At 51.2% G+C, this 25,520-nt stretch overlaps 1 protein-coding gene across 1 annotated transcript; it reads left to right on the forward strand.

The window, feature by feature from the left end:
- The first annotated feature begins 6,632 nt into the window (after positions 1 to 6,632).
- On the forward strand, positions 6,633 to 14,282 carry LOC144934931 (homeobox protein Nkx-6.2-like). Its single transcript, XM_078861187.1, has 3 exons — positions 6,633 to 7,224; positions 11,163 to 11,323; positions 13,605 to 14,282. Exons 1-3 carry the CDS (start codon positions 6,690 to 6,692, stop codon positions 13,890 to 13,892), a joined length of 984 nt encoding a protein of 327 aa, XP_078717313.1. The 5' UTR covers positions 6,633 to 6,689; the 3' UTR covers positions 13,893 to 14,282.
- The last annotated feature ends 11,238 nt before the right edge of the window (positions 14,283 to 25,520 follow it).

Genomic DNA, 25,520 nt, shown 5'->3' on the forward strand with positions numbered 1-25,520 from the left:
ATGCGCTCATTATGTTACGTTAAGCGATCGCGCGCGGAACAATTAAATAAAAACGGAGCACGTGTAGCGTCTTGTCGGTAGCATAGTTCCGGTTCGTTATTTCGTTACCAAATCATATTCTTACTCTTAGTTCTTTCGGTAAAGTCACGTAGGTAAAAAAATGTAAATTAAAATTAATAAAATTATTTTTATTAAAAATTGAAATTAAAATGAATAATATTATTTTTATTAATTTTTATTTCATTTTTTTTACCTACGTGACTTTACCGAAATAACTAAGAGTATGAATCCTTGCAGTCACGAAAGCTTCAAATCTAGAAATCATATTCTCACTCGCCGCCGCCTCCTCCTCCTCCTCATCATCACTACGCGTGCCGTAGCTTCGACGTTGTGCACGCGCACAGGACTCGCGAATGGAACGCGCGCCACGCTCTTCTGCGCGTACGACGGCAACGCGCGCGGGAGCCAAACGCCAATGTCGCGAGGTCAGATCGCCACGGCGAGAGGGGGCTTCAGGAGAGGAGAGAGAGAGGAGAGAGAGTTGGTGTGGTTTTGCTGTGCCTCTGTTGAAGAAACGCAGACGAGGCTGGTTTACGATCACGGTCCACAGTTTGCGTCGCATGGCCACAATCACTCTCCCGTGGCTCGTCTCTTTAATTTACCATTCACGGAGGAGCCGTGCGCACACTGTATACAAAGACAAAGATCCCCCGTATAGTCTGCACAGACTTGTTGGGGCAAGTGTTGTTAGTGAGCACCCGCGAAGACCGGCACAGCACACGAGGGGGTGGGTGGCCAGCACCACGCCCGGCCACCTTTGTCTCCCCAGTTGTGATATTTACGCATCGCACCAGGTACTTAGTTGAGGCTGAGTCGATCTAGGGGAGGCCCGAGACCGGTTAAGACAATCGTCACTGGTGTTGGCCTTGAGCGGGAAATCTAACTCGGGTTGCCGTGTTCGTAGCGCAGTGCTCTGACCACTACACCACCGCTCCCCACACACTATATACACCACACTATATACACCACATTATATACACCACATTATATACACCACATCATATACGTAACATTCAACACACACACGCGGCGAGCACGGTCCACTTGCATACAACGCGAACACCGACACGTGTAGTATTATCTCAAGCAATAGCCATTGATTGGCAGCGGAGTTGTTATCGGCCTTTTACAACGGTCTGATAGAGAACACGTGCGCGCACACACCCACACGCACACACGTAAGTGCGTGTGTGTGTGCGCGTGTATGTGCACACACACACACACACGTAAGTGCGTGTGTGTGTGCGCGTGTATGTGCACACACACACACACACGTAAGTGCGTGTGTGTGTGCGTGTGTATGTGCACACACACACACTCGCAACGTGCATAAACGGCACACACACACACACGAACGCACCACTCTGCATTGACTATTCGTCAATTTATAATCATCGTAAACACGGCACGGTGCGCTCTCGCTAACAATGTAATAAACGTTTGACAGTATACATTTGTACAACGCGTTAAATGTTTCCAGTTTATTCACAAGAGTGCACAAGTGGATTACTACTTCCATCATCGTAGGGGAGGGTGCTTTATCCAGCAGTGGGTCGATCATGGCTGCTGCTGATGATGATGAAAAATGTAAGTTTACATAGACGTTAATAAGCAGACACAAATGAGATAGCAATCTTACAGCTACCGGTGTTAAGTGTGATTAACACTGTTATATTTTATAGCTACGTGTACAGTGTTTATATATTTATCCATGTGTACATATTGTATGGCGGTGACGCTTCATCCATTTAAGGAATCGCGCTAAAATGATTGAAATTACCCAGTGGCAAAGTAAAACAACATTAACATGTACACGACCACTTTTGTGAAATATCCCAGACAACATTATTAATATTAACTTAATTCGTTTTTAATTTATCATCATCATCATCATTATCTTCATTGATCATACGTGATCTAGTGATGGGTTATACCCGCAGTTATACAAAACATGAGGATGTCACATCAGCACTTGAACACGATGGCCATTCAAAGCGTCAATTATCTGCGACTCCTCAAGAAAGCCTTTTGCACGAACTATCTAAAATGCATTACCATCATCAAAAATGAGCCTTGAAACTCAGTGCGGCTTTTACTGCATAAACGAACAAAACCACCCCCAACAATTTAGGCTGCAAAACTACGACGTAGACCCAAGAAGAAAAAGAAGACGACGCTCCCGGGGACGTGGATCGAAACGTCGGATATCGTAGCGAACAAAACGCTGTAGCGACCGGAGAGCGCGTCAGAGTGTGGTGGCTGCCGCTGCTGCAGCTGCTGCCGCTGCTGCTGCTTCTGTCGGAAGCGACTCCATCCAACTCGGCACGCATCCCGTACAACGCGCGCATCGCAACATTCTCACGTCTCGTCGAGTCAGACCACTCCACCCCCCCGCAGATTAGCGCACAACCGCACGCACATCGCACGCACATCGTTCAACATCGCACGCACATCCCACCACTCACATCCTTTGCACTCCGTTTGACGGGCGTTTTTTTTTATGGGTGGGCGAAATTATTTTAAATATTTACCAACAACGAGCGAATCTACGGCGTCTCATCTAACAACGACGACGACGACGACAACAACAACAACACGATAATAACATCAGCAAAAAAAAAATCGGAGATAACAAACTTACAGGAAAAAAAAACACAAGCAGAGACCTCGAACCGCGTTGAGTCATCGGTTATGGGCACGGCGCTGTAGGCGACTTGAGAGGCAGGTTTATGTATCGGTCGCTACATCAATGGAGCGACATTGCCCACACACAAACCGATGCCTCTGCCGTTTCCTCGACTCCTGCACCAAACATCTGGCAGGTTTGACAAGCGATATATCTCGATGTCTCTCCACTCACTCCCTGCATCTCTACCCATTCTATGATCTCTCCCACCGGACCCCACCTCGGCTCCCTGTGTACCCCCGTATCATGTACCCCCCCCCACCATCCTCCCTAGGGAGCTGCGTGTACGACCCCGGGGAAGCTGTTGGGCTTCCCACGTATCGCTCCGCGCTGCGATTGAATTGGACTTAAACCTCTTGACTTTACCCTCTGCGTACTGCAGCCCAGCAGATACCACTGTGCGTGTGATTGTCCTTTTTCATGCACGCGTGTGTGTAGGTCTCTGTATGCACGTGTCCGCCTGTGCCTCTGTGCGTGTCTTTGTATTTGCTTCCTGAGACTATACGGGGGATATGCGTATTTGCGTGTACGCTTATGTTTGTATGGCTGTGAGTGTGCGTGGTTGTTCGTGCGTATGCGCATATCTTTGTGTGTATGTGTATGCGTGCGCGCACCTGTTTGCGAGTGTGCTCACGAACGGCACTTGCCCCAACGGTCTTTTAAAGCCAACGCTGGGGATCTTTTGCCTTTGTCTATGCGCGCGTATGTGTGTGTTAGTGTGGGTATGCGTGTATGCACGTGTGTGCACAAGTGTGTGTGCGTGTATTAAGTCGCAACAGCGTATTACCTCTGTTAGACGAGTTTATTTGAAACGCATGAGTGTGACCCCGGATGGGCCACACGTGTTTTACAAGCACGGTATTGCGTAATTGTGCAAAGGTTTATCATCATGATGATTATTATTATGCGAGACTGTTACTGTAAAACTATAGACTCATTGAAAGACGAATTGCATCTCGTACGACCGTTCAATTGGTTAATATATAAGTAAACAATTATAATACATGTCGTAGACAGACACTTGTTGACCTACGGATTTATTGCCCGCGCGCTTCAAATCAAAGGAGCGAGCGATGGCGCAGTGGTTAGCGCACTCCACTTTGCATTTCGGCCACCTGTGTTCGATTCCGACCGCTTTCCAGCGCCCCAACTCCACCAGCACCCCTCACTCACCAACCCGCACTTTGCCAGCGTGGTGAAGTATGGTCAAACAACCCCCATAATCGACAGCAGTGTGTGGGGGGGGGGGGGAGTCCTTCATCCAGCGGTGCGTTGGCAGAAGGCTGTGTAATCATTGTGTTTACATGGCGAGAGTCACCGTCGTTCTCTTAGGGCAGATGGTTGCGTGTGGGTGCCACGGTGGCGAGATGTTAACTACCTCGCCTGGTCTGCAGGAGTTCGTGGGCTCAATCCCGACCCTGACGCCTGCTGCTGTATATTTGGAGTTTGCGTGTTCTGCCCGTGGTCGTGTGGATTTTTCTATGGGTCCACCGGCTTTTTCCTCCACATTTACAAACATGCGTTTAGGTCATTTGGCTGCTATACATTTCCACGTGACGAGCCACTTCGTTGATATATCATTTGTGGCCAGGTCGCTTCTCAAAATAAGCTCCAGAGCTCCGTGAGCCTTAACTGGTGAACATGAAAACAGTTTAGTTTCGGGCGTGGGAAATTGTGTTGCATCTAAATTTCATGACATTCGAACGTGGCGCGCACGCAATTGTCCCTGCTGTTCTCGTTTTCCCAACACTCGCAGCAAGCGCACGGCTGCAGTACGCACTACGGAAAAAAAACATTCTATACGACCTACGCGTTATATATAGGTATACTGTGTTGTCGACGCATTTGCAATCGTGATAGTCATCTCTGTGCCAGTTCACTGCTGGATGAAGGCTTCCTACGCGTTGTCGCTCATGGGAGGAGGAGGAGGGGGGGGGGGACCGCACCTGGTCAGTGATGGTGAGAAGTTCGGTGATCCCGAGACTGATTCAGATATCACTCGACACCGACACTAACCGTAGCCTGGAATCAAACTCAGGTTTCCCGGTTCAAATATCTACATCCCAAGTATATATATATGTACAAAGACCCCCTTATACGCACATATATCTGTAGAGTTTATAGAGTAATCCAATAGGGGACGTTCATACTAAAAAAACATACTTCAAAACGTCAAAGAATTGCAGAAACATTTGGTACAATGCAAGAAATATCACGGGCGGGCGGGATATGTGCTCAGAAATTCACGTGTAAACCCAGCAAATAATTGTTTATCACAGGTGTGTTCGCATTGCTACATTCACATGAGTTAATGCACATGGACACATGCACGTGGTACACAATGATTTATATTCACATGCCAGCAAATACAAATATCCCCCATACAGGCTTTTTACAGACTGTTGGGGCAAGTGCTGTTCGCGAGCACCTGTTAAGGCCGGAAACGAACACGAAGGGGTTGATTGTCAGCACTGTGCGCGTCCACCTCTGTCTCCCCAGGGCTGGTGTTTTATAGATGCAGCACTAGGTACCCATTTCAGTCTGAGGCGACCTAGGCAGAGCCCAGGACTGGTTCAGATAATCATCACTATTGTCCGTGTTCTTAGCGCAGTGCGCTAATCGCTACACTACCACCCACATACATTCACGTACATAGACACGCGTTGGCCTGCGGTGCACACGCATACATATACCTACAGATAAATGCACGCTCACGTATATAATCATGGGCAGTGGCAACTAGTAATACATTTGTGCTCTATTTCAATGGCGAGATCTCTGTATACATACAGGACGTGCAAAGTGTCTCCACACGCGATTTTGTATCGTGGCGTCCAATATCACAGGGAAAATCAAATTCGATAATTCGCCGCTTCCATCAAGATCCCGATGGCACGTTCATAATGACGTTTTTTATTTTTTAAATCAGTAATTCACAGGCGAGTCTCAATACCCCTCCTGCCCAGGAGGGTCTTGCTCGGGTTTAGTTTGGCCAATTCCTTGACAACGCGTTACATCGCAATATTCAGAATCAAAACGACCCACACCCGTCGAATACAATTTGACTTTTCCCGAACCAACGTTGTTTCCAGCATCGCTTGTTCGTACCAAACAAGGCCAACCCTCATGCGGCTTCGGTTTCTCTGGACATCATCAGCAGTAGCAGCAGCAGCACTTCGCTGCTCGACAACTTACGGCCGGCTACAATGCAGTGCGGTGCCACAAACCCCTCGTGTTGTCCGGGCGGCCTTTGAGCATGCAAATGCGCATCGAGGCATCAACTGAACACACACAGCGGCGGTGGAGAGCCGGGCGGGGGCGGGGGGCTGGAGGGGGGCGGCAGAGGATAGGGGGGGGTCGTCGATGAGGGAGGCGGAGAAAGGAGGAAGGGGTGAGGAAGGGAATACTCCATCGGCAGCGTCGGCCAATGGGAGGCGGTCTCGGCGGGCTCCAGCCGCCTTTATCTCGGGCTCGCATCTCAAACAAGGCGGCCTCTCGCACTCAAACTTAACGCGCGTCGCCTCGAGGCTGCTGCTGCTGCTACCGCCTTGAACAACAAAAACAACGCAGTGCCCGCCACGCCGCGCGAACCCCACTGCAACGGGGCCCCGCGTCCTCCCGAGCGCCTGCATCTCTCTGCCGAACTCTCTCCGCGTCTCTCTCTCTCTACAACATCTCTGTCCGCCTCTCTCGCCCTCCCACCCCCTCCCCGTACACCCCCCCACCTCCAACCCCTTCTTCCCCTCTAGTCTCGCCTCTCGTTTTGGAGCTCTCTCTCACACTCATTCACTTTGTAAAAGAGCACTTTTCTCTCTCTCTCTCCCACCCCTCCGCTCGCTCTCTCGTGCTCTCTTTCTCTCTCCCCCTCGCTCTGTCCTCCAACCGTCCCTGCCTGCTGAGTGTCCAGTGCTCGTCGTCGACCGCTCCGCACGGACCGGCTGTAATGTTAGCCGTCGGGCATATGGATGCTACGAACCGGCAGAGCGCTTTCGTCCTCAGCAGCCCTCCTCTGGCAGCCCTGCACAGCATGACCGAGATGAAGGCGCCCCTGTACCAGTACGCGATGCAGAACTCGCACTCGGCCGGCTTCAAGACTCACTCGGCCGCGGGACTCACCGGACTCAGCTCGCAGCTGGCCGCGGCCGCAGCCGCCGCCGCAGCGGCCGCGACACCGCACGGCATCAACGACATCCTGGGGCGGCCCTCGATGCATTGCGCCGGCGGCGTGGGGCCGGGGCTGCTGTCGGCCGGCCTCACCAGGGGCCTCGGGGGCATCGGGGGTAACCCGGGGGCCGCCACGGCGGGCGTCTACTTCGGCCACGGCGCCGCCGCAGCCGCTCACGCCGCCGCAGCCGCTCACGCCGCCGCCGGCCGCTACCCGAAGCCACTGGCCGAGCTGCCGGGCCGCCCGCCCATCTTCTGGCCGGGACTCATGCAGACGTCGCCGTGGAGAGACGCGCGCCTCGGCTGCTCCCCGAGTGAGTGAGCTCGGCTCCGAGCGAGGCGCGCGCGCGCGCGATCTCGCGTCGGTGTTGGTCGTGGGCGCAAGCGGTGGTCTCGTGTGACGCTTTGTCGGCGATGTCTCGTGGTCACGCTCGTCAACGGTGCGGGCAGCGCGGGGGGGTTGTGATGCACGCGTTGGTCAGGTGTGTGCTTGCGTGTGATCGTTTAGCGGGGCGCATGCACGGAAGATGATTGTTCGTCCGAGTCTTGGGGCGAGGAGATTACTCGCGTGCAGCCCGTTAGCCGTGTGTTGCGAGTGATTGCAATGATGTGGGTGTTATTAGCGCCCGAGTTTAGATTGTCAACTCTACAACACGCTCTGGCTTCGCCCGGGTTACTCTTAAGTTTAACGGCGACTTTAATCCGCGCCGGGTTGAACGTGTTCACAAGCAATTAAACGCGAGCAGAAATATCACGGGGAATCACCGCAGGACGCGTTCTTGGCATGCAAGTACCTGTTGACAAATACGCAGTTAGTAGTAATAAGTCAAGACGCAAGTCAATCATCGTCGGTTTCACGAATATACAAGCACGCGGCATTCACTTGGACCGATTTGAAATAAAAAATCGAGTCAATACGACAATTTAATTAACTCGTACAAATGTAAGTTTCGACGACATACGCGCGTACACCGTGCCGAAGACATCGTCGTCGCTTTGAAATAACAATCACGACTGCCGTTTCCCGTCCAGCGTTGGTCGCGCAAATAAGTTCACGAAATTTGTCGTTTTTCATCCGCGACTGGTTTCGCTGTTGTTATTGTTGTATTTATGAATTTACATTCCAGTTTTGTCCGCGTAAAGAGACCATCGCCTGTAATGACGGCGACGTAGCTTAATGCCGAGCACATTCTGAACGTCACAATTTTAAATCTCGAGTTTGTGTTGATAGTTTTGTTTTTTAAAATGTATTCGTTTTTGTTTCCACGGAGTTTTTTTCTTTTCTTACTAAGGCCACACATTTGAACAGAAGTATATATTTGGGATATTCGCAGAATGCCCTGTCGGCAGGTGGATTGCAATGACGACACAGCTCCACTCGTCCGAGACATCACCGCGTGAAACCCATAGAATTTACCTCGCACTCACACTCCACCTATTACATATTGTGAGTGAATGAATTAATAATCCCTCGTGAAAATTTTATTGTTTTACACTTTTTGATATATATTAGTAATGAAGCTCGCTCGCTGTTGTAATTCACACTTGTAGATTTGGCATTCGCACATTTAAATGTATTCCCACGAAGATGCCTTCCGTGATTTTCTTTTTGTTAAAGCCATAGATACAATAATTAGCGACCAATGTTAAATAATGGCATCGCATGTTTAACGCACGCGTATACACACACACACACAAATCTATTTATTTGAACAAGACCACGCTTTTCAATTGCAGTGCGATAACAAATTCCCAGTTGACCCGTTAGAGTAATGGGATTGCAGATTATCTGGAAGGAAAACACGTTTTATATTTGACGGAGGAGACGTTAGACCGTACGTGTAAGCGCGTGTAGATTTCCCGATAGTCGCGGGCGGTCAGCTCAGACTACGGCGCGGGGTTAAACGCTCACAGCGCGGGGCAGACGAGAGAGACGTGGTGTCAGTCCACGTGTCAATTTCCGACGAGTCCCCAATCACCGTAACGATGCAATCACATTCTACATTTGCGTAATAGTTGACATTTTAAATTGTTTTGAAGAAAACATTTTACACGGAGAGCCGTGCAGTGAGAATCGTGTATGCGTTGAATACCAGCACACACATACACACTTACACATACACACACACATACACACATTCACACACACATACACACGCGCGCGCGCATCCTATACTACCTGGAAGACACTACGTAGATACATAAAATGTGAATACATACACACCTATATACATACACACGTACAGATGTAACCTTTTAATTTTAATCGTATGATTGACGCCGCTTCAAAAACTACGTATACATTTATGCCTACAAAGACAAATACCACCCGTTTCGTCTTAGAGCAAGTGCTGTTCACACACACATATATATGCATACTTTCACACATACATAGCATGATAATCTTTACGTTTTTGAGGCCACTCGGAGACACAGGGTTATTAGTTACACACCGAAACTCACGTGCAAGCATACACGCCTGGTGATAACTGTCAACATTATATGACGCGAGGATGCTTAAGCACTTTATTTTCAGAATGTACACATAGACACACACACATATAGACGCAAAGACAAAGATCACCCGTATAGGCTGTAACAGACTGTTGGGGCAAGTGTTGTTAGCGAGCACCTATGAAGGCCAGAACGGCACACCAGGGGTGGGTGGCCAGCACCACGCGCGGCCGCCTTTGTCTCCCCAGTGGCGATGTTTACATACCGCACCAGGTACTCATTTGAGGCCGAGTCGACCTAGGGAAGGCCCAGGACCGGTTCAGATAATCGTCACTGATTTTGGCCGTGAGCGTGAATAGAACTCGAGTCGCCAGGTTCGTAGCGCAGCGCGCTAACCGCTATACCACCGCTCCCCACACACACACACATAGATACACACACATAGACACACACACATCTAGACACACATATCGACACACACATATAAACTCACAAACAACTACACACACACACATATAGACACACACACACACATAGACACATACACACACACACATTGGCACACAAACATATAAATACACACAGACAAATAGACTCAAACACATAGACACACATACATAGACACACATATAGACACACACACACATAGATACACACACATATAGACGCACACACACATATAGACGCACACACACACAGCATGATAATAACACGAGGACATAACATGAGGTCGCTCCTACACACATTGCCGTACATTTATACATATTCATACAGAGTATCCCCCACGTAGCCTCTAGCAGGCTATTACGGCAAGTGCAGTTAGCGAGCACCTATTAAGGCTGTAACCGCGCACGAGGGTTTAGTGGGGTCGAAACCGCGCCCAGCCATCGTTCTCTCTCCCCATTGATGTTTACACGCAGCCTCAGGCACTCGTTTAAGGCTGAGTCGACCCACGAGACGGCGACCCAACAAATATTCGCCGCTGTTTGTTATTGGTCTTGAGCGGGAATTGAACGCGGGTGGTCGGGTCCGTTGCGTGGTGCGCTGAGCACTGCACCGTCGCTCCCCACGTACATTTATGCAAATGCAAATATCCCCCGTGCAGCCTTAACAGACTTTTGGGGCAAGTGCTGTTAGCGAGCACCTATGAAGGCCGGCACAGCACACGCAGGGGGTGGGTGGCCAACGCGACGCCCGGCCGCCTTTGTCTCCCCAGTGCCGATGCCTACACGTCGCATCGGACACTCGTTTTACGGCTGAGTCAACATAGGCGAGGCCCAAAACCCGTGCAAATATTTGCCACTGTTACGTTGGTCGTGAGCAGGAATCGAACTCGGGGTGGCCGGGTTCGTAGTGCGGTTCGCTGACCATTTATACGGACACACGCAGACGCACACGAACATACGCGTCCCGCAGCGTACTTAACGCGTGCCATGCACGTGGTGTTATTAGGTACAACAGCCGTCTTAGGGTAACGTGAACAGCACCCTCATCGGAATCGCTGCTCCCGTGGATAGACCCACAATGCCCACGGTGTGACCGGCCACCAACCCAACTCAATTGCAGCGGCCCTGAGGCGACGGAAGTCCGTGCAGATGTCGTGGGGAACATGTGGAGAGAGCGAGACGCGGAGTGACGGTTTCTCAGCCTAACGCACATCGGCGCGCTCCCTGTCTCCCTTCCTTCTCCTCTTCCTCCTCCTCCTTCCTCCTCGACATCCTCCACCCATCCTCCCCCCCCTACTCCCCCTCCCCTTGCGTATGTGCTCTCGTGCGTGTGCGTGCAGCGTCCGGCGCAGTGGTTCTCGACAAGGACGGGAAGCGAAAGCACACGAGGCCGACCTTCTCGGGCCAGCAGATCTTCGCGCTGGAGAAGACCTTCGAGCAGACCAAGTACCTGGCGGGTCCCGAGCGCGCCAGGCTCGCCTACTCGCTGGGCATGACGGAGAGTCAAGTCAAGGTGAGAGAGACGGAGAGAGACGGGGAGAAGGGGGGGAGGCAGCGTGGCAGTGCAGGTAGGCGGTAGAGATGGTTGTGGTGGTAGTGATGATGATGATGATGACGGGTAGGAGAGAGCATGGACGAGGGGTGTATATCTGGCAGTGGGGAGACTTGGAGATCGAGGGATGTCTTGTACGTTCACCCGGATAGGTGACACAGCGAGGATGCAGCAGATGGATTGTCGCATGAGACCGGTTTCCATTGCGCGAAGTGCCGACTCGCGTCGTCGAGTCCCACGTTGTTGCACGCGCTCATGATTTACGTGGAACCGCGCGGAATTGACACCGATTCAAAATGACACCCCTTGGTAAATCCACTGCTAGATGACGGCCTTGCCACGCACGCCGTGTCGGTTACGGGGGAGTCGATTGACTATACTTCACCACGCTGGTCCAGTACACATTAGCCATGAGGGTTGGCGGGGGGGAGGGGGAGGACATGACCCGTCAGTCGGATATGACTCGTAGCTGACGTTAGCCGTTGCTGGGAATCGAACTCACGTTGTCGGGGTTCAACAACGCAGTTGCGCTAACCGCTTTGCAATTCACGTGATCGCTGCGATGAATGGGGGCGCACAATCCGTGCTCGAATGATCACCGTTGCTCGAACACGCCTTGTAATGCACGCGAGATAAACTTAAACTCTGTGTTTATCGGAGTCGAGTGTTAATAACCCGCTGTTCTTGCGCAAATGCCACACCCGTGTTAATAACGCACGTGGCGCTGTGCAGAATGCTTTTACTCGAGGCCATCCATGATTTTTGCAAAAATTAGCAGTTAATTTCCGCGGCGTATAAATCGTATTGAATTGCGGTAATTATTTTCTTTAATGTTTTTTTTTTGGTACCCACCCCCCCAGCCCATAATTAGTGTGAGACGATATATCAGTGTTATATTTGTGTGGGTGCACGTGTGTGCATGGGGCGTACATGGATTTAAGTAATGAATACATCTTTGTCCTCCGGGGTTACAAACTGCACACTCCACTACCCACCGGGGAATTAGGGTCATTTAATACAAACAATGTGGCTCGTATATTCGCCAATTTGTTAACGTGCGATCATATTTATAAATGCATTTTTTTTTGTTAAATAACGCATTTTGTTTGCGGACCATTCATTCCAAATTCATATTTAGTGCAGGCCCAAGTCGGAATAATTACTCTGGCGGCGCAGAGTAAGCTGATTCTCATGGCCAGCGTGTCTCGGGTCTAATTGAAAACCCTGCTTTTTGTGAGGCTGGATTGTTTGTTTTTTGCGAATGTTTTTTAGGGGAGAGTTTCTACCACCATGCAGTATGGTCAAATAACCCCTACGACGCATTAGTACGTGCGCGCTATAAAGAAGGGTCATTACCCGAAACGTAGCATAGTATGTATATATATTTTATTGTAATACTACACTTCTATTTACGAATGTATTACGTGGGGAGGCCGTCATCCAGCAGTGGAGCGATTATATGCGTGTCCGTGTGAACCCGACGCGCTAGTCTAGTAGCTGACATTAATTGAATACAACTGCATTTCCCCTCTGATAATCTGATACTGATATCGCAGTCACTTGGGATTTAAATTTACGTTTGAATATTTTATTGGGTGTCTTTGTAACGCGAGTGTGCATGTTTCGAGAACAAAAAAAAAACATATATACACTTGCGTGTTTCATCATCCTTGAAACCAAACTCATTATGCGCGGTCGTTTCGACCCGGATAGCCTTTTGTTCAGCGCATCTGTCAATGTAGCGGGATTTAACAGGCACGATTTTGCTGATGAGACTCGGAAAAGTCGAGACCTGTACGAAGTTTGCTCGTTCCAAAGCAGTCCTTGCGTCTTTCAAGGACTGCGCGGAGATAGACTGTACATTCATACAACGCATTTCATTACGTTGAGAGCCGGGGTCCAAGCAGTGAAATCGGCTCTTGTGGCAGATAGCTCCCCACGTGGTGAGCTACATCGCCCGAGGATTGTGAGAGATGATGACGGGGGGGGGGGGGGGGGGGCGGGCTTCATCCAGCGGTGGATTGATCATGGCTGATGACAACGCTTAATTATCGAGTCGTCTTGTCACTTGACAGCTTGACGTGATGTCTGCGGATTTTAAGCATTTACACGTCGATTGCGTCTCGATCACATCCATCTCTTTCTCTTCAACGGCTCACTTCTCTATCTCACTCTCACGGCTCACTCGTCTCACTCCCCTCCTTAACCCCCCCCCGCCCCGCCCCGCCCCCCCGTCTCGCAGGTCTGGTTCCAGAACCGGCGCACCAAGTGGCGGAAGAAGCACGCGGCCGAGATGGCGACCGCCAAGAAGAAGCAGGACTCGGAGACGGAGCGTCTCAAGGAGACGTCGGAGAACGACGAGGAGGAGGACGACGACGAGTACAACAAGCCGCTCGACCCCAACTCGGACGACGAGAAGATCAGCCAGCTGCTCAAGAAGCACAAACCCGGCTTGGCCGTCGGTCTCCAACAACAACAACAGCAGCAGCAGCAACATCATCTGGGGAGCCCAGACCACGAGCGGCCATGAAGAGAGAGGACTGGGGGGTGGGGGTGGTTGGGGGAAGATGGGTGGATGGATCTGTTGGAGGGAGAGGGGACCAACCTTGCACCCTCCCTCCCCTCTGGTGCCCCCCCATCCCCAGAGACCCCACGCGATGTAAAGACTCCCCCCCCCCATCATCCCGGGGTGTGGGGATTTATCGGCTAGATGCGTGGTACCTTCGCTTGGCAACGAGAGCAACGATGGACATGCACACGACGTGTTGATGTCCACGTGGTCGGACGAAGATGTGTATATATTGTTTTGTTTTTTTATCGATATATATAGCGCTAAGTTATGAAGAGACAAACAAAAACTAAAGACTCATCAGCGATTATTACGATGATGATGATGATGATTATATATACCTACGCAGAATGATACGCGATTATTTTGGTGGGTAGGTGGGTGCGGGAGAGGAGGGGCGGGCGGGCAGGGGGGGGTGGGCTGCTGCTTAAGTGATGCAGGAAGATGACTTTGTGGAGCTGGGATTTTTTGATCGGCGGCACGCCCCTCTCGGCTTTCGTCCCGTTGCCCACGCAGCGTGAATGTACATAGCGCTTGAGTGTATTTAATAAACACTGCTAATGTATAATATATTCAACAGCGGCATCGCGTATATATGTATATGTACTACACAGCACTGAGCTCCACAGCACTGACTTATTAGCGATTAACGAGGTCGGGTGTTTTTGGTTCTTCATCTTCAACTACTTCTTCTCGTCCTCAAAAATCCGACGGCGTTTTTAGTTTTGTTACGGGAAGGAACTCCAAAGTTGGACATTGAGTAGAAGAGACGGATGGATAAAATGCGGTCCTCCGGACGACTTGTGATTCTGCCGCTACAAAAGAACTTCCCGAGAAATCAACACAAGGGATGGGAGCGCACGGACGCGATCATTGATGACAACGACGACGATGATGGTGGTGGTGGTGGGAACGACAATGATGATGATGATGATTATTGACCATCGACCCTCGATGGTGACTCCGGCGAGTACCCGGACCGCGACTCGGACTCTGATCGCCGTCTCGGCGCTCTTCACACTCCGCAGCCCCTTGCCCCCCCCCCGTTCGTGAACGTTGTTTCTGAATGTGTTGTCAGTCACGTGCTGTCCATAGGCCTCTCGATTCGGTGTAGACTCCGTGTTCGTAGCAGCTCAAAATCCCGCTCGGAAATCCACGAGTAAAATAGAGTAAGGGTATTTTAGTTTCGTTATTTTGTTCGGGCGGGCCGGGCCGGGCCAGTGGTGGTGGCTGAGGCCCCGCGCGTTTTCCATCCTCTTTGGGTTTTTTTGCATGGCTCGTTCGACGTGATGAATTGAACATTTATCTGAAAATAAACTAAAACGCACATCATCGTCACCACCACCACCTCCACCTCCTCGGTCCACCCGCCGCTACACTTAACGGCTACTCACAAAACGTGACGCCCACCCCACCACGCCGCTCCCCAATCCGGCCACGCGAAACTTCAATTTTCTCTCCCACCTGCACCCCCCCCGACTCTTCCACCTGCACTGCCCCCCCCCCTCCTGCGCCGCTCGCTTTTCCGTGCAAGAACTCGTGGACTCACTGGCGTCGTCGTGTTCGTGTGTGTTTGTCAGTGTCGCGTGTTTAATGGAAATAACTAAGGTATATGCCACGTGTTCGTGATCCGAATAAAATATTATAATTTAAAAAAAGAGCAACGGAAACTTCGGCACAGTTGGTTTGGTTTCGCGATGTCTTGTGTCGGTCGTCGTCACTTTATTTATTTGTATCGCTTTGGGAAAGCTTTCGGGGCCCGGACCCCGACGTCAGCTGTCCCTGGCTAGTTGTACGTAACAACGTGAAATCATTTGAGATACAATCACTGCGCAGGGTGTGGCGCTTGGAGCGAAACGTCGGACATCGTGCCGAACAACCCGCGCGCGCGCTACGGCTCGAGAAACGCATCGGAGAGGGTGTCAACATATTCGCCAAGTAGTATTTTCAATTCGACGCGATATTTTCCATTAATTTTCTCTCGGAACGTTCACAGCAAATAATCGTCAGCGCAAATATTGAACCGAATAAATCAATCGACGTTCAAATCTAAACTCGTTGGGTAACACGTGCTCAATTAATTGCGTAAAACACTCGGAGCGCTGAACGCGTTTTCTCAGGTGCCCGCTTGCGCGTGCGTACGTAGGACTTCTTTCGCGCCGTACGTAGCGAACCGCTTCGATACAAGGCGGTTGCAGCTGACTTTTTTTTTGTTTAAATCCCGAGTCGCGGCATTATTATTATTTCGATTTAAAGCTTTCGTGACTGCAGGGATTCATCTTCTTGGTTCTTTCGATAAAGTTACGTGGAAGGGAAATAATAAAATAATAAAAGATATATTATTATGTTTTATGTAAAATATATTTTATTATGTTTTATTTAAAAGAAATGTTATCATGTAAAATGTGTTATTATTTAATTATTTCCCTTCTACGTGACTTTACCGAAAGAACCAAGAAGATTATTATTTTTATTTTTAGGTGCGGACATCAATTTCGGGCCTCCTCGCAGCCGTCGCCGCTCGTCTGACACGGTGAATGCGGCGCGCGCGCTCGCGGTGTCAATGCGCCGTGGGAATGTTCCAGGAGGAGTACATTTCACTTAATCATCGTAATAACCGACAGTATATCTTCTCTGCCCGAGGCCACGCGACTCCGACTCTCACCCCCCCCCCACACACACACACAAAGACAAAGACCCCCGTATATCCTTAACAGACTACAGGGGCAAGTGCTGTTAGCGAGCACCTATGAAGGCCGGAACGGCACACGAGGGGGTGGGTGGCCAGCCCTACGCCCGACCGCCTTTGTCTCCCCAGTGGCGATGTTTACACACAGCACCAGGTACTCATTTCGGGCTGAGTCGACCTAGGGGAGGCCCAGGACCGGTTCAGATAACCGTCACTGGTGTTGGCCGTGAGCGGGAATCGAACCTGGGTCGCCAGGCTAATAGCGCAGTGCGCTAACCGCTACACTACCGCTCCCCAACACGCACACACTAACACACGCGCACACTCGCCCCCATCAACAGCAGCTCCTCCAACCCACGACCCCCATCAGCAGTAGCTCTCAGCTGCACACACCCGCTCTATCCCCCCCCTCCGCCCCCGCTGACCCCCCATCGCCTTACCTCCGCCCTTATCCCCCGCGCCCTCCACTCCACAAGGTCAGATCACTCCGATCACACGTACGCCGCCCATCACAGACTTCAATGCCGAGGCTGTTGACGGTGGTTCAGTTCGGCTTAAATATAAACTTCACGCGACGAATGCACGAGATGAGGGACGAGGGACCGATTGAAGGGGAGAGTCGTCGCGATGACGAGACGACCGACAAGACGAGACTACCGACAACCACGTGCTTATTCTTTTGCGTTGAGCGCGGTGCAAATCTCTGCAAATCGAGAAAGAGCAGAGCAGGTCGGAGTTGGACGTCGCATTTCGGCTGCGGGGCTGACTCGCGAACAACGAAAACACGACGACTCGCTGGGCAAATCCCGCACACGCGCGCGCGCAAGTTCAAGAGGAACTTCCAGGAAGGACTTTCGTAACAATCCTCGGGACTCGTTGATTACAATCGCGAGGACGCGCGCGGCCCTCGACCAAAGGCGCTCAACTCCCTCCCCTCGCGGCGACCGCCAGACTCCGTAAAAACTCCTGAAAATTCCACCTCATCCGCTCTCGGTTGGTGCATCGCCACCTCCTCGCGCAACTGCGAGCGCACATATTTTTTTTTTGCTATTAAATAAACCCCGCGGAGCAAATATTGAACTTAATGAACGCTTGCCGAGATCACGTGGCGGACCTCCATCCTCTTGGGACGTCACGTGACCTGACCGTCTTTTCACCACCACTTTATAAGTACCGACGGGAGGGTTTTCTTCATAATATATAGTGGCTCGGAGTGAATACGACGTTTGAAAGGAAGAAGCGGCCATTGATTCACTTGTCTGGCTTCCCAGAGGGGGAGGGGGCGGCCCCCGGGTGATGCTGGGGGTGGGACTAAGGTGGAGGGGTGGAGGGAGGCAGGGATGAGTTGAGGGTGTGGTGGTGGGGGTTGCAGCGCTCCACATTCTGAACGTTTGGGGATGAGAGGAGCTCGCTGATTCTGCGGGCAGCCGCCGCTTTTCGGCGTCGGCGTTCGGAGCGCCCGAACGCCGTCATCCTCGTTCCCCGCCCGGCTCGCTCCGTCCGGGCTGAGCCCGAGTGGCCAGCGCGTGCGAGCAATCGCAGTCCGTCGTCGTCGTTATCATCGGCGTCATCATCATCGTCGTCGTCGTCGTCGTTGTCATCCTCAATAGGAGCAGAATCAGCGACACCATCGTAAAGGCGTCGTTGTTATCGTCAACCAAGCCATTAAAGTAATCATCATCCACTCCATCGTCAACATTGCCCTCGTCGTTATCAATGCCGTATTCATCATCACGATCGCAACTCCGATTAACCACCGTTGGCTAAGTGCGGCGCGAAAGAAGTTCAACGTAAATACATCCATCATAAGCGACATCATCACCATCATCAACATCAAACGCGCACCAACATATCAAACAAACACAAACAGACCCGTCTTCATCGCGTTCATAAAATATTTACAGTTCACGTCAGGACCCCCCTCTGCCCCCCCCCACTCCCCTCCACTTACCCACCTTCTCTGGGCTGGGTTTCTCAACCCCCCATCGCAAACACGAATAATCCCACGGCCCAATTGTTTGTATGCCTGTCGCGTTAAAAGCGCCCGACGAGCGATCAGCAAACCGCTGCGTTTTGTCGCGGGGCTGTTGGTAACGCGCGCTCTGCGTTCACCACGAGACGCTGGGGGGGGGGGGGGGTGAGACTCAAGCGCACTGGAGAACGGCGATCGCGAAGGGGAAGACTCTCCCGTTAAACGCCCCCTCGTTATGATATCGTCGAGGTTGTGGACGCAGCAGCAGCAGAAGTAGTCGAGGCGCGTCGTTGGAGATGACTTCAAGCTCGGCCCTCCCTCCCTCCCTCCCGAGCCGATCTCGCGATTGAAGCTCCTGCCGTGTCCGCACCTACGATAAGCGCGGTTGGCTACGTACGGTGCGAAAGAAGTTCAACGTGCATACACAGTACACTCCCCTGCGGTTTGGGTTATCGTCTCTCCAACAAGACATCATTTCATACACAAATTACAGTATATAGACCGTGCAATATATACTGTACTGTATATATTTACATTATTACAAAAAAATGACGGTACCCAGAGGATATGCTCACGATGGATTTTATCATATACATGTACTGTAGAGGTAATTTTACAATTGCACGCCCTAATTGTGATCGTGGATTAATTGTCATGCTGCCTATGGCGATTGTTTCCGGCGTTTGATTGACAAGTACGATGGTTGTATGAGTACAGAAAGCTTCCGTACAAATACAAACTCAGCAAAGGACTGATTATTGTTTTAATCTGTGAAACAACCGTGATAAAACACACACACACACACACAGCACCGCGCATCACCACCGCATGCCCGCCCGCACGCCCGTTAGACAGACACATCTCAAGACGCACCTTCATAAACACACACACACGCACACACGTGCGCACGCGCACACACGCACACACGTGCGCCAACTTCTATGTTACCAAACCGCACAACGAACGACTTGCGTATGGTTTCGGCGCGAGTTAAAATTCCGTTCATTAAGCACCGCTCTGGCCAAAGGGCAACAACGCAAAGTTGAATCATCATTATCATCATCATCAGCCCTGATCAATCCACTGCTGGATGAAGTCTTCCATCCCACATCCGCCGCCGCCACCACCACCTCTAACCGATCCTGCCATGTAACAATCCACCTGAAGACAATATGTATGAACTTAAGTCATACTACGACTACTCGGGGTACTACGACTAATACCCTAAACAGTTCAGTCCACGTGCTCTTCGTCGGGTCGCAGAACGCATCGGGCAACTGCTGTTTCTGCTGCCGTGAGCGAGTAGGTTCAGCGCGCGCAGAGAATCGAGCGTCGCTCGCTCGGTGCGGCGGCTCGGATCAAATCACGACCCAATTACGCGCCGCTTCGGAAATCGGTTTTATTGCTGTCCGAACAATTTGCGACGGCCGTGCCGGGCCCGTATTGATCAGAGCCCCATTTAGTGCTGAGCCACGGACGGAGGGGCCGGGGAAGGCGGTGAGCAGGGTGGTCGGACGGGCTGACTGGCTGGGCGGGAGAGTGTTTTTGTAAATACGCAATTGATGATGATGATGATGGTGGTGTTAGTGACAAAGATCATGGTAATGATGGTGGTGGTGGTGGTGATTCACAATTTGTTTTTGTAATCGCAGTGATCTTTAGAAAAGCAGCTGCTCAAGTTGGATACCCGTCGCAGTTATACGCACACACAGACAGACACATGCGCACGCATTAGCACAAACATACACGCACACGTATATACAGTACAGGCAAAGATACTACCGTATCGACTTAAAGACTGTTGGGTCATGTGCTATTAGCGGGCACCTAAGAAGGCCGAAGCGGCACATATGGGAGTGGTGTGGCCATGACCACGCGCGGCCGCCTTTGTCTCCCCGGTGCCAATGCTTAAGATGCAGCAGCAAATATTTATTTAAGGCCGAGTCGAGCGGTGGCGGAGTGGTTAGCGCACTGCGCTGCGAAGCCGCACCGCGTGAGTTCGATTCACGGTGACTGCCGACAAAATAATAATTACCGCGTGTTCGTACACAATGCACGCGCACGCACGCGCACGTTAGATGCGTGACAGTAGAAACGAATACAATGCTGGATATCGCATGAACATGACGTACGAGATGGATGGATATAGATTAGTTGAGAACGTTAATGGCACGGGTTGTATAGAAATTTACGTGCTTGGTCGCGATCTTGTCACGCGCATCGCACGCGTTTGAGAATTGAAACATCTTGACGCGTTTGGGCGGCAGACGCGATAACGCGAAAGCACAATGAGATATCGAACCGTATATCCGTGCACGCTAATTGCTCATCAATTAAAGGCGAATTCGATGCTTAAACTATGTTTTGTTGTTGTCAGAACCTCCAATGAAATATCGGCCGGGTTGCTTTCGCCCGGTCTCGACAAATATCGAAATACACCAGCAAAAACAAATACACTGAAAACAACTCTGTCCAGTGTTATGAACGATTGGGGCGTGTGTTGTTAGCGAGCACCTATTAAGGCCGAAACGGCACACAAGGGCGTAGGTGGCCAGCACCACGCGCGGCCGCCTTTGTCTCCCCAGTGGTGATGTTTTACCCCCCCGCACACCAGGTACTCGTTGTAGATCCAGGACCAGTTCAGATGTTCGTGACCGATGTTGGGCGTGAGCGGGAATCGAACGCGGGTCGCTGGGTTCGTAGCGAAGTGCTCTAACCACTCCACTGCCGTTCTCCACGACACATATAGACATAGCACATAGTCAAACATACACAGATACACAAAGATCCCCCGTATAGCCGAACAGACTGTAGGAGCAAGTGCTGTTAGCGAGCACCTATGAAGGCCGGAACGGCACACGAGGGGGTGGGTGACCGACAACCACGCCCGGCCGCCTTTGTCTCCTTAGTGGCGATGTTTATTCACTACACCAGGTACTCACTTAAGGCTGAGTCGACGTAGGGGAGGCCCAGGACCGGTTCAGTCAATCGTCGCTGCTGTTGGCCGTGAGCGGGTTCGTAGCGCAGCGCGCTAACTGCTACACCACCACTACACACACACACACAACGCCATACATACACTTCGAGACACACCGATGCATGCACACATAGAGACACAAACACCCCACAGACACATGCACGCATGGATACATACACTCAGACACGCGTATACATTGTCTCACAGGTTTGCATACACACAACATATTCATAGACGTTGACGTAGATCCCCCGTATAAACTTAGCAGACTGTTGGGGCAAGTGCACAAATAAATACAGAGACAAAGACGCACTCACACATTGATAATTATGTTTGCTACCCATCTTCTTCAGATCAAATGTGTAAATGCCGAGAAACCCCTTCGTAACACAGCACATTGTGCGGGCCGGACAAAATCCATAGGACTCAAACGACACACAGATATGTGCGGTCTGGTGTCGTTGAAACTCGGCCTGCATTATTTTACTGTTGTGACGGAGTTTTCTCGTTATTCATAGATGTGAATATCGTTGGAATTAGCCGAGCTGATGGGCCTCACAGCGTGGAAGGGTGGCCTCCACATATGGTATGTCAATTGTTCCCCCAGAGATATAACTTTGCAGCCGTGAGCGTTGGTGCTGACGAGTCCCAGTGAGGACGATACCGGTCTACTTAGAAATCAGTCTATCGCCGCGTCACTGCTGCCTCTCAGTCCGTCACGTGTACTCAAATTAATCTTGATGGTGGCCGAACACAAGACGACCGTAATGCAGTTCCTCAGGAGTTGCCGATGGCTTTTTTTCCTGAAATGTACAAAGGCTGAGTGACTTTTGCACCACCACCATCAACATCATCATCATCATTTGCTCCTTCACGCAGCCTCGCCAATGGCCCTGCCGCTGCTCGACGGAGTGGGGGATGGAGCTGAGTGGGGAGTGGTGGGGGGGGGGCAGGAGGGGGTCGCGGTGGTCTGCAGAGTCGAGCTACCGGGAGCCATCGCTCCCGCATGGATCCCCGTTCTAACCCCCCTTTCACCCCCACCTCCCGACCCTCCCCGCCTGTGTCCACTCCCGGTGGGGTCACGGGGGCCTCGCTCCTTGCGAAAGCTGCCAGGGAGGTGTCAAACGGTCGCGGCCGCACGGCGCCAGGGACGAGGACGGGGGGGGGAGGATAGCTGTGGGGGGGGTGGTCACCGTGGTCGTTGTGACTCAGTCAGGGTTGACATTCCCAGCGATGCCTTTGCCACTCGCTGGTTCATTGCAGTAGGTGGCACGTGACTCGTAGTAGCCACAGCCAGGAGCGAGGGGGTATACTGGACGTGGTATGCCGGGCGCATAAATATTATCCGGGTTGCATGGCCGGGCAGACTGCGGCTGAAATGTAAGGCCCTCGCCATAGGCAAGGGCTCCCCTCTCTCTGTCTCTGGGGTCTCGTGAAAGTGACAGTGGGAACGGGGAGAGGGAGGATGAGTGGGGGGGGGGGGCAGGACAGGGAGTGGGGGGAGGTTAGAGGTGACGGTAAATCACCTATAGGATAATAAATGACGAAACCATAACCGTTTAATTATGACTGTCTCACCTCTCTTGATCGTCTTTAATTTGCTTTGACCGTCGGAGTTTTTTTGTTGTTGCGTGCGTGTGATGCGTAACGCTTCATTTTATTGTCGTGCAAATGTATTTTTTTAATTCTCCTATCTGCTTTTGATTCCCCAGGTGTCCTTTGTAAAGGAGATTAGGAGGGGCTTGGTGATTGAAATAAATATTCCTGTCGCTCGGTGTCTGTCTTCGCAAAGCCACTAAATGTGCCACGTCTGTCCCCCTGCGTGTGATTTAATCGTCGTCTGTTAAAACAATCGGCGCACCTCCGAATAGCATGGTTGGCTACGTACGGTGCGAAAGAAGTTCAACACACGGTACACACGTATTGTGGGTCGCATCCATTGAAGTGAAAAAGAGAGAACTCTCTTGATAGAACTCCACTGAGATGCGATATCGCATTGGAAGCAACTAGAACTCTGGGCAGGGTTAGTGTGGCTACATTACGTTGCAGAGTACTGCATAGTACTGTAGTTGTAAGCAGAGTGCTACGCTGCTTGCCTTATTATTATTATGATTATTTGTCAAGGCTGAACAAAAACACTTCGTCTTATTAAGTTCGCTTGCCCAGCTCTGAGAATGAAGACAACATCTAGCTCAGTGGGACTGGCACGAGACGGACAATCCCGTAGCAGAGCGCGTGGGGAAAAGTGCGCCCCCTATTGTGGAGAGAGGGGGGGGGGGGTGAGGCCACCTCGAGCGTTTGTTTGGGGGAGATGCCTTGGGACGTCTCTTGAACGCGGGGCCATTCTATCCGAACAACAACAACAAAAACAGAGCGGAAATATTCCATCTTGATTTGAAGCTTTCGTGACTGCAGGCATCCATACTCTTTGGTTATTTTCGGTAAAGTCACGTAGGTAGAAAATACAATTTTATTTTTTCTTTCGGTAAAGTCACGTGACTTTTACCGAAAGAACCGAAGAGTCGAGAAATATTCAACATTAAATCCGAGCCGATTCTTCATCCAATGACCGAATTCCAAAATCATCATTTTAACAACCGACGATGACGCTCCAGGAGAGTGAACAGACTGGGCTGCACATGCCTCCTCTCTCCGTGCTGCGATGTGGCCATCACGCTGCCCCCCCCCTCCCCACAACAGACTTTCGGGAAAAACAAAAAAGAAAACCCTCGAGCCATCGAGTGAAGAGACGCCAATCCTCACTCTTGAGACTAAACAACTCTCAACGTTTGCTCAGCAGCGCTCTAAAATCCCTGGCTCGTTCCACGACGTTCATCAGAGCATCGTTATCATCACAACATTCACCACACGCGTTCCGGCGCCATTATTTTACATTGAAATAATGGAGGGGGGGTGGGGGAGTGTGCAGCGTATCAAATAAAATATTCTTTGCGATCGGCCGCAAAAAAAAATTTCGCCACGATCGTGGGTATTTATTGATGCACTTAGAAGGAGGAGGGGGTGTTAATGCATGCCATGGGAAAGCCGTGGCTCATATTTGTCTCGCGCTGAAAAGTCAAAAATTACTCGTGGACGCAACGGGGCTCCCGTGCCAGCCATCACTCAATAACGGGGGAGGGGGGGGGGTGAGGGGGGGGGGCAGTAGCCACCGAGATATCATTCACACGGCCTCTCTCTCTCTCTCTCGCCCCCGCCATTCAACGCCAACCCTGCAATGTGGCTGCGGCCCGGGCGCGTCTGCGATGTTTACAAACAAGGAGGCCGAGGACTCTGCCGGGCTACACTGAAGTCTTCATTCATTGTGCGAATTGGTCTTTTGAGCCATGCGAGCGAGCGATGGAGTCAATATTTGAGGACGCGGCGGAGAGTGTTGGTTTAGAAGCAGTTGACCTGGCGGCTTGGCTACGCCCGTTCTCTCCCAGGGAGGGAACCTTTTCTTTTAACAACTTAACGGGGACAGAGATCTGCGGCATGCACGACCCTATCCGACATTCAATGAGTTTGCCACTGCCTTTTTCACGCTTGGGTGTGCGTAGCGTAATGTTTGTGTTTTATTAAATGGATTATGCACCTCATTATTGTTGTCGTTATTATTTTGGTTGATACGCGTTAGAAAGTTCGTCGATTGGCAGGTCACATTGGAGAGGTAAAGTTTGGGCACGGGCAGTCCTCGCTTAACGTCGACCCGTGTTAACGTTTTATTGTTACAAAGTCGCCGGTGAATTACTGCCCATGTGTGCCAAGACGTCTGGCCGGCGTGGAAGAGTAGGCCAAATACCCGCTGGAGGGGCTCTCTAGTGGAGGCACTTCCGTCAGCAGTAGCGTGGGCGAGCCCTTGCAGGACTGCGCCTCTACCATCTTACGTACTTTATACTCGATTAGCACGGTCGGCTACGTACGGCGCGAAAGAAGTTCAACATACATACATAT

Source organism: Lampetra fluviatilis, chromosome 12, assembly GCF_964198595.1.
Source record: "Lampetra fluviatilis chromosome 12, kcLamFluv1.1, whole genome shotgun sequence".
Taxonomy (NCBI): Eukaryota; Metazoa; Chordata; class Hyperoartia; order Petromyzontiformes; family Petromyzontidae; genus Lampetra; species Lampetra fluviatilis.

Bases quoted from the DNA above. Each gene is read 5' to 3' on its own strand.
- LOC144934931 (XM_078861187.1), top strand. From the start codon at position 6,690: ATGTTAGCCGTCGGGCATATGGATGCTACGAACCGGCAGAGCGCTTTC. The intron at 7,225-11,162 runs GTGAGTGAGCTC...CGTCCGGCGCAG, and splicing joins GCGCCTCGGCTGCTCCCCGA to TGGTTCTCGACAAGGACGGG. The intron at 11,324-13,604 runs GTGAGAGAGACG...CCCGTCTCGCAG, and splicing joins TGACGGAGAGTCAAGTCAAG to GTCTGGTTCCAGAACCGGCG.